Genomic DNA, 10,803 nt, shown 5'->3' with positions numbered 1-10,803 from the left:
CGATTTCATAACGACATCAAAATAATGCTCTCAATACCCCATAGCAACGGAAACAAGGTTGCTGTCGGCATCAGAGTGCGGTATCATCAAAGATGTCGGCTATTAAGACGCTCATGAATATTCATAAAGATGTATATTCGGTTATCTTAAGCTCTCTTGAGTAATATAAAACAATAAGAGGAAAAAAAAATATCAATTCCATCTGGTGCTAATAAATAATTAAAAAAAGTATTAAATCCCAAAATCTTCATAAATTTTTACCATCAAAAAGCAATTATTCAAATAAGAAAAAAAAAATGTTCCAGTTCAAGTACTCCTTGCTAAAATATTGTCCTAAATTTAGAAGTTAACTTTGTGATTAGTATATTACTATTTTTTGTGTATTTGAAAAGTGAATGAAAAAAATAGAAAACTGAAATATGTAATGATTTTTATGAATGATAATGCAAGGGCTTAACTCCTCCCATGTGAAAACATTTACGGTCTTCTTTTTGTCCAATTTTATCCTCAGTGAAATAAACTTCAGTAATAATTGATGGCGAAGGAAACATAGCCACCTGCTCTTGTCCAGATATTAATTCTCTAAATTATACATCTATTTTTCTCCAATATTTTTTTCTTCCTCAAGGATACAAAGTCCATAAATAGACATTTTTGAATGGAAATTCAAGGTAAATATTTGAAAAGGTATAATAAAACAGACATGATGATTGAGAATCGGGATCAATAAAGGCAGAGGTGAGATTTTGGTACAATGGTTAATCATAGTTACTTAGTGTACTGTGATAGCATATAATTAGCATCATTGTTTGGGTAGTGTTACATGGTCAGGTTTTTAAAAATTTGATATCCATAAATTTAATTTTTAATTTGTGAAACAATTCTTAACTGAATTTGTTTCCATAACCATAATATCAATCTAATTTCAATTTTTTTTTTGCATTATTAGGTACAAATTATTTGTGGTGTAAATTTGTCTCATTTACTTTATATAATATGGAATTCTAGCGCAGCTATCTTTTATATTTTTATGAATATTTAAATTTTTGATTAGCGCATATTGCCTCGTTTGTAAAAATCTCCTAGGTGAACGAGTATCCATTCTAAAATATTGGATTGTGATTATTAATATTTATAAGAAATAAATATAAAATTAAATAACTTTTAATATAAATGATGATTGTTTTAATCTGCATTCCTTCCATTAATAGGGGTAGACAACATAAGACTTAATTCACCAGAAAAATAACAGAAAGTCATTATGCTACTAAATCAACTTTCATTATAACAACACCTTACTGATAACTTATAAAAGAACAAATATGCAAGTACATCAATGTGCAATAATGAATTATTGAATACCACAATATACATTATTTAATATTCTATCAATACATTAACTTCAGTTGTCATAAACTTGTCTGAGAATGATTTAAATGCAGTGGACAATTCCCAATCGTGCTAGCATTAAAAAACCCTCAAGCACGGACAGCGGTCAAGATATCTTTGTCCGTAAGAAGCAGACGATTAATCCATAGATGATGGAAGATTTCTGTGGACATTTTGATGTGTACGTGCATGATAAAATTCAAAGCATATTTTCATTGTTTCATCATAATGCAGAAATGTAAGCTGTATTTTTTCATCTACAGATTCTTCATGAAAACATTAAATCTAGGCTACGGAGTGGAAAAAGTAATGTTTTGTACAAATAAATATTTTAAGATGCTGAATTGGTGTCTAAAGGAATAAATGGGAACATCTAATAAAATAAAAATTGTTGAAAATTAAGAAGTTTGGGAAACTGTAGAATTTAATACCAGTTTGCCTTAAGTTTTTAAATTTTCTTAAAACTATGTTTGTAAAAACTGAACCTTTGTTTAATTATATGGACTAGTGGACACTTCGTAGTCTTGGCAATATAAATCTCTAGCTCTGTGGTATTGGATTTGTGGACAGGAATTTTATGTTCACAATAATTTCACATTGAAATAAAATGTAAAAATAACATGAAAAGATAAATATAGGCAGTCATCATTCACTGTCCACTAGGAAAACAGGCTAATTATAGTGGTCGATGATGTCAATGACACTAATGCAAGTCCTTACCTAAAAAATGTGGGCAACTGCTCTAGGAAAGTGGCTCACTAGTCCATTAGCCATGTGAACCACTTTTTTAAAACCATATTTAGAGAGAGTGACCCTTCCAGCATATCATAGAGGGTCGGCTAATATTAAGGGGCCCTCTAAAATAAATGAAATGATGTGATGCTTTTATCAGCGAAAACTCTTTATGATGTTTAGGCAGTAGAATTTGTTTCTGGTCGTGAGAAAAATTCCTTCTGTCACAGGAATTGAACCCAGAACCCTGGTATTAGAAGTCAAGCATCTTCACAACCAAGCTATTCAACTCCACTCGTAATTAACCATTACTTTACTTAAGTATGGTAGTCCAAATTGGCAAGTAACTTTATGTTACATTCTTGCTTGAAAATAACAAATGCCTATGAGGACTGATACTTTGTAAGCATTGTTTCCATCATAGACAAGATTCCTCCTACTCTACTAGCCAATTAGGTCAATAGTAAAATGAACAAGTAACTTATATTAATGTATCACTAACCCCTTGATACTAACATAGTGCATATGCACTGTGTTATGCACTGTTTACCAGATCACTAAATTGTCACTGATAATAAGATATTGATTGAACGGGTAAATAAAGCAATTGGAAACGGCTTTGTTCTGTCTGTCTCAAGTCTGTAGTAATTAAGTCAACACTTATTATATCTAATTAACCACTTTGTTTTCTTTGAGTCCTTTAGGATCGGACATCAAAGTAAGAATTTCTGCATGTCCCTCCTTTGTTGTAACTGATAGGAGCAGTAGGGGGTAGTAAAAGAGAATGGATTAGTGGAAGCAATGGAGATCAAACACATTAAGAGAGGGATTAAAGAAAAGAAACCAAAGAAATGGGATAAAAGGTAGGTAGGCAAAGAAAGATAGATCAAAGAAATAGGGATCAAGAGTAACAATGGGTATTCAAAAAGAGGACACTAAGGAACAGAAGACTGCAGCTTAAAAGATGGACATACCTGTAGTTGCGGTCTGCAGACTAACAGTGTTAGCTCTTCCCCAGGTTCAGCAAATAAAGAGAGGGCATGGTCTTTGTTTAGTAAATCTTCACCATTTATCTGTAAAAGAAAATCCACAAAAAAATTTATAAAAATTTCAGAAAATAACAACACTTTTGATTTTCAGTCCCATATGTTGCCTAAAATGTAATGCATACTATCCAATCATAGTGGACAAAGCGCTGGATGTTTATCTTTATACCAAATTTATGGCATCATAACATATTGCAATACAACTACTTTAAAACATGCATTGCCACTTTTTATGCAACATAAAAAAGTTACATTTAAGTGAATATGACAGGCCCTTTTAAAATTGGTCTAGCACACAGACAAACATTCACAATGGGGTAATAAAATCGTAAGAGACGGTCACGAAATATCGGAACAGAAGGAGATTAATCATAGGGTATGTTTAAACAAAGCAAGAAGCACAAAGACAAATGGTTTCTAATTTCCTTCGTAGATCTCTCATCCCTGCGGCATAATACAGAATGGTCAACAAACAATGTCAACATATCATGTTACACCATAAACTTAAATCATCTACGATTTCTTAATTTTTAGTGCTTACGATTTAGGTTACCTGACCTAGCGTGATTGTGTATGTTTAAAGAGGAATATGCGTAGTTCGACAGTAGTTAATGAGAAACGTGAAGCTACGTGATATGCACATGTTCGTTCGATATAGTTTTTACTTAACACAAAAGCACAAGTCTTAAACATTACATTATATATCACTCCCCATTCTAGACAAATTGGAAATAGCGATCTTATAACATTCAAAGCTACACATAAATTGTAATTCAATGCCTTATTATTAAACAATGTAATCACCATCATTAATATAATTGTCACCAACTTTTATATGGCGTCATATTTATTAATTTATATTTCAACAATAATTAAGGTGGGTAAACTTTCTAGCTCCTGGGAGCTATCATTAGGAGCTATTAATGAATAAATTAACTACTTAATACAAAACCTAGTAATTTTAATTAAATGGAGTTAAATAATATTAAGTTTTAATATTCTATTCCAACAAATAAAAATATTTCAAATCTTCTATAAGTATCAGAGTTTATTTTCTTTCTGTTCAGAAAACATTTATCATTCTAATCATCAATAGAATTACTTGTCAGTCATGTAAAATTAGCTATAGGCAAGAATCTTTTACACAATTATAGTTTAATTGATTTTTTTCCCAGACGGACGTTTTCTTGTTTGCTTCATGTATTGCCATAGGCCAAAACACAACTCTTTGTCAAGCACCCTTAATAGCCACAATTTTGATAAAAAGCAAATCCTTTTAAAAAAGTTATTTTTCTAGCTTTGTTCAAACCAAATATGAATAATTGTATTAAACAAAGCTATGTAGCAAATACTATCTATTCTATAACAGAAGAGTGTAATAGAATCTGTTAATCTGTTCTCTTTTATATTTATGGCACTGCCAATCAAAATCCGATAAAACAATACAACTTCTGTAGCAGGTACATTATGTACAGTGGTAGATCCAAGAATTTGAAATAGAGGGGGGCCCAGGGAGAGAATTCCACAGATGGAGGGTGCAGACCACCCCAGCCACACTATGGGTTGGGATGAGGTAAGAAAAATTTAAGATTTTGTCACCACTGCTTTAATTGTCTATTTTCTTTTCTGTTTAAGGAGACATGTTGCATATACTTGCTGTGAGTTTTTGAGGTGCGACACGGGTGCTAGCCTTTTTATCTAAAAAGAAATGCGCTATATAAATGACGGGAGCGATTATGATGGTGACTGATAGCACCGCCCATATTTGGAAATATTGACATAAATAAATGTTTATAATACCACAACAATCACATTTTGCTGGCAAATTTGTTTTAATCACATCAAAAAGTTATGTTTTAATAAAAACAATAAACTGCATGCATTCATTTAGAGATTCCAAGTCCTTTTTTCAAGAAACAAACGACGACGACGAAGGTAACTGTGTCAGCTTTGATTAAAATATACACTTTGTTTAAGGTATCCTAAACTTTACAAGTTATATAGCAAAAGAATTAATATTGGATTGAATTTCACAGGCACTAATCAAACTTCATTGCCTTTCGAAGGTTTTGCGGGCATTTTCACATCTCTCTCATGTGTTGAAAAACGTTTTCACAGCACAGCTTACCAAAAAAAACAAAACACACAAATATAACACATTAAAGAATTAATCTTATAACTGGGCCTGGGTCATCTATACTGAGAACATAAAAAGAAATTTAAAGAGTCATTTGTGGTGTTCTGAGGATGGTCAGTCTCCCTGGGATGATTGAGTTTCTTTTTTATGTACCTGACATATATTTTTCATTTCAATTTTGATTCAGAAAAAATGGAATTTTCTTAACGGTCAAATTCACAGCTAAAAGAAAATTTATCCTTTTTATAAACTATACTGTTTCTTTCAAATATATTTAAACAACACATTAATTTTGATTTGTACATTCTCCCATAGTAGCTAAGCATATTAGTGAATACCTTGCATACAAGTCACATGAAATACTTTCCTAAGGTTTTTAATACACAGAATATAGTCTGTTTTTTTTTGGCGTAAAAAGTATATTTTCCAACAGAGAAAAAAACAACAATATTCTTATGTATATTGACAGTAGAACCCCTATTGTAGAAGGGGGAGGGGGAGGCACATTCGGGACCAAAAACAGTGTCCATAAATAGGGGTGTCCACTGATAGGGGTTGGCAGTAATGTTAGAAAGATACACTTTTTCTCGTTTTGTGGCCGCAAATGTGTCCCCTTGAAAGGGGTGTCCAAAGAAAGGAGTTTTACTGTATTTTGGAATTAAACTTTTTGTGCTTGAGTAACCCTCTTATTATGTCTACCACCCACACTTTAGGTACAGCCCTGTTTAAACACTCCTAGTTGGATCTACTGTATACAAGTGCATCACAAGGCAAAATTCAAAGATTACGACTGCCTCAAGAACATTGCAATAATTTTAGTTCCTGAGAGACTGACAACTGCAGCTCATCTGTAACTGTTAATCTTGTGACCGCTATAAATAATTTCAAAAATATATTGATGGATTTATAACGGCTTCTCAGGGGTCCGTGCAAATTTTAATCTGCACTGCTGACTTGCGCTGCGATGTTTGATTGACAGGTTAATATTAAAAGCAAACTGATAAAAAAAAGGTTTTTTGCACAAGCGTTTCCCATTTTAATTAAACATATAGTGCTTATTTTGAGCAGATAAATTTGAACAATAATTTAATATTTTAATCTATTAGCTTTTAATTTAAATATTTTCAAAACCAATTAATAATAAACAAAATATACTAATTAGTTTTTCAAATGAACCATTATATTAGTTGACTATAAAGCCAGACAACATTTATTTAATGTTGCTTGAATATTTAATTATAGAGGATAAGCTTATGTTTAAATATTTTTTTATTTGGCGTTTCAGTTTTTCTGTTGGGGGAGGGGAGGGGAGAGAGAGAAAAAAAACTTTGTCAATGGAATATTTAATTTACTAATGTTTGTATTATGTATCAATGATTCAATGATAACAATTTATTCATATATTTAAGAATATTATTCATATCATTTGTTTTATCATGATCAAAATGCTTTCTTTATTTAATACACAAATATTCATATATTAATCTAGCTAATGGATTTCTAAAAGACTTCACCTGTAATATCTGATCCCCAACACGTATGCTGCCTTCCTTCGCTGCTACTCCATTGGAGTCAACCTGAAAGAAATAATTTTAAAATATTAACTGTATGATCTAAGATTCCCATATTTCTTAAGATCTGTCCTGCTAATCATCTTTTCTTTGACGAAAATCTGTTGTATGCATGCCCACATATTGTCATGTGCCTATAGAGTACCTACAGTGTTACGTCACGATACCGTTTGATACTACTCCATCGCTATCGTTGCAAAAAGCATTCAACTGGATGACATTTTCTTCACTGACAAACCATTGAACCCAATTCTAAACATAATTATCAAGATGTTGTATCTTACTTTTTCTTTGAAAATTTGCAACAGAGAGCGCCACCTGGCGTCGTGACGACACGACTGTGGTACTCTATAATATATGGTCATGATGTGATGTCTTCCTGACCTTATTTAGGCATGTCACATGTTTTTATCAAAACATTTGATGGTCAAAGACCAGGACTTTTAGAGAGATAGATACACAACAATTAAATTTCCTTGTCTCATTAATTTTTAAAAAAAGTGTATATGAAGGAGATATATTATTACATTTTTCAATTTAGGGAAAATGAAAGGAAGAAAGGTTTAGTTTTAAGTCTGTCCTACATAAACACCATGCATTTTTGACAGTTGAAACAGAGAGCATGCCCCTTTGAGATTCATCTCTCAAATCCTTTCTTACTACCTATCACAGTTCCTAAACTGCCCTAAAAATATTAAAAATAGAAAATATTGTAGTCAGCCTGAAAATTATGCTCAGCTCTTGACACAAATATTTCCGTATTTGTTTCAATTAAGCAATTACACAGAAAGAAAATCCTATGCTTCCTCTTGCAATTTATCCCTATAGACCAACCAAAATCATTTCACACCTTTTACCATTTATGTTTCCCAATTACACACACATTATGAGTAGTAAGTCTGAGCAGTTAAGGTCAAAAGTACAATGAACTTCTTCATTTGCATATTTCACAAATGGCATAAAGCCAGCAAGAAATAAAACCAACATGAAAGGAGAACTGAGTGAATAAAATAACGCGAATATGATATGTTCATGCACTTATAATTCTCACGCGATTGTTCTATATAAGTAAACGTGAAATGCCTAATCACAAAGTACGAAGATTAAATGAGAAGTATATGAAACAGTTTATGCGTTCATTAGAGGCAGTCAAACAACACTGTTTTTATTAATCTTGGGATTTCTATAGACTGCGTCATTACCAAAGCTGTTAAGGATATTCTAAAGCCAATTAGATTTACATTTACGTAATTAATTTCATTAGCACTGTGCATAAATTACAGCAATGAAACACACAGAAAACAAATATGAAGCTTGAATTACAGTCAATGTTGATACCCACAAAACAAGTTCCAATAGTTTGACGTAATTATCAGGTATATTTAAAACCAGACTCCATTACTAGTGCACATTTTATATACTTTCCACCATTCAATAATATAGAACTGTCACTCTATATATAGGCATATAGTGTCTGTATCGCAATGGAGTGTTACTAAATTACTGAGAATAGGCATGATTTTGGGTTTTCCATGGCGGCTGTGTTGAACGATTATTCTAGTTCTTGCTGTTAAACAATTACATTTCCATCTATCCAGGGTACGTGTTATATTTCATTTGTTTTAATAGGCTTATGACTTTCAACAACATAATATATTTGCATCAATATTATACAAAACTATCCTGCGAAATCGCTTTAATTGTTGCAGCTTAAGTACACCATGTTATTAATATTTTATCATTTCTATTTCAATTTACTATATAAAATAAGAAATAATAATTGATTTTTGGAAATTAACTTTTAAAATATTCATTACAGAAAAAACTAACATATAATCCTCATTATAAAACATGGTAACTACTATCACCATGTCTACCGGGGTTGCCATGATTACCACATTACTACGTCAACCGTCTTCTCCATCAACAATGTTTCTATTGTGACATTGTCATACAGATTTCAAGAGCTGTGTATTGAACAATGATAAAATGCATGTTAATTTTAGGTACTCAGAATACAGTAATACAACAAGAGCTTTTTCCAGATGTATATCCAGACAGATTCCCATCAAGCAATCAAAATGCTATCAGAGAATTAGGACAAAGTAAAAAAAAAGTAGTTTCTCATCCTAATATTTTGAAAAAAGGAGACGAGGGCACTTCTCCCCATCCCCAACCCTTTTTTTCCCTCCGAGGTGGCAAATCCAAGACATGATTCATACCATATGTATCCCCAACTATGAACGATTGGAAGAGAAATTTTACTGATGTGAGTTAAGCAGGATTTTCGTACATTTCAAAAAATAAAGAAAATTAAAAAGGAATATATTGGTAAGGCAGAGATAATAGATGCATAAGGAAACAAGAAACTAGTAATTGTTTTTATTTGGCCTAACATCTTTATAATTATGGTGATGTATAAGAGTGTCAATGAACAACAAATGCTAGTGTTGCTATTCTAAGGCATTCATCACCGCCATTATAATTGATAGGCCTACTTGAAAATTAATAACATCATTAGTGCTAATGAAATAATCAGAGGTAGCCTGTCATCAGGCTGACAGCTCCGACAGCAACCTGCTACTACACACAGACTAATAGACTACATCTACCTTCACAATTTATTGTTTATCCACTAACCCAAACTGTAAATAGATATATGGTATATTATATATTTCCCTTATTTTGTCATCCAACAGCACGCGACTTACTACTTTACCGGCTATACTGTAGATAAACAATTGTCTATGGATAAACTGTAATACAGCAAAAAAAGTGTTACTAATATGAAAGATTAGGGAATGGAAATATTTGTCAAATACTCTTACTATTTGTATGATGAAACATTTGGTAAAAGGTCTTTACAGAATGCACAAGATTGGCTGTTGCAAGTTCAAATTTTTTGTTTCAATGACTTATAATTTGAAGAACACATGTGGATCTACAATGATATATATATATATATATTATATATACATGGTCCATCAAAAAATGTTCAAAACCCTAAAAATTCATTTAAAATACATTAATGATTGGCAAATAAGATAATGATTTCTAATAATGCATAGATAGAATGTTTCACTATTAAACAACCTTTTACTACAAAAATCCGTTAATTGATTATGAACCAATATATCCTAAATAACATAGTTAAGGTAATTAATGTCTAATGCAGTAACTTTTAAACTTCTTAGCCAGCGACCTTGTGGCCCGACCACCTAAGAAATTTATTTTTATTTAATATTTAATTTTCTCCCAAAATAGTGCAATAAATATATAATAAATAAATGGAGAGTCAATGATTTCAGTAAACTTAATCTTCTATAAAAACATTATTTCATGGCTACTGCTTTGCGAGACTTAAATATTATTGGCGACCCAATTTTGGGTCGTAAAACCCATAGTTCGAGAATCACTCATTTACTGCATTCATTGATTTGTTAAAGAAAATGTCAGCTGAAAGCTTACGAATACTTACATTGAATATTTTCACCCTTGTTTAACTCAACTCAACACAGATGGTATAGTATATTTTCAATGCTTAATGCTGGATAAAAATTAATCGTAACAATATTTACCATTTACTATACCAGTCTATCAGTTGATTGGCTGTTCTAGCATGCTTGTCAGAGGCTCTTAATTGATATTAAGCTATAAATTTGGCTTGCTTCAAGGACAAACAAATTGATTGAGGATATATAAAAAAAAATTGATGGCATTATAAAACAAGCCAATGAGGACATAAATAAACTTAATTTCCCATTCAAGAATGGAGAGCATACCTAGCAGTCTGCTACGAAAAATGAAAGAAAGTCAACTGGCCTATTTATAAGATGTGTAACCAGATTTTATGACAAAACACCAGTGATAAACCATTTTTAATTGCTGTATGCATATTCAGGGGCGGATCCAGAAATGTCCAAAAAGG

The 10,803-nt window shown here is 31.7% G+C and overlaps 1 protein-coding gene across 1 annotated transcript in view; it reads right to left on the bottom strand.

The window, feature by feature from the left end:
* LOC117116191 (PDZ domain-containing RING finger protein 4-like) overlaps positions 1-10,803 on the bottom strand; it is a 58,963-nt gene that overhangs the window by 18,941 nt on the left and 29,219 nt on the right. Inside the window, exons 5-6 of the mRNA XM_033260191.1 lie at positions 6,819-6,881; positions 3,096-3,194 (exon numbers count right to left, since the gene is read on the bottom strand). Of these exons, the coding sequence (XP_033116082.1) occupies positions 3,096-3,194; positions 6,819-6,881 (162 nt within the window). The remainder of the gene's footprint in view (positions 1-3,095; positions 3,195-6,818; positions 6,882-10,803) is intronic.

This window comes from Anneissia japonica, unplaced genomic scaffold, assembly GCF_011630105.1.
Source record: "Anneissia japonica isolate Jap-2015-1 unplaced genomic scaffold, ASM1163010v1 scaffold287729_len363858_cov192, whole genome shotgun sequence".
NCBI lineage: Eukaryota > Metazoa > Echinodermata > Crinoidea > Comatulida > Comatulidae > Anneissia > Anneissia japonica.
This window is presented reverse-complemented; position numbering and strand designations above follow the sequence as displayed.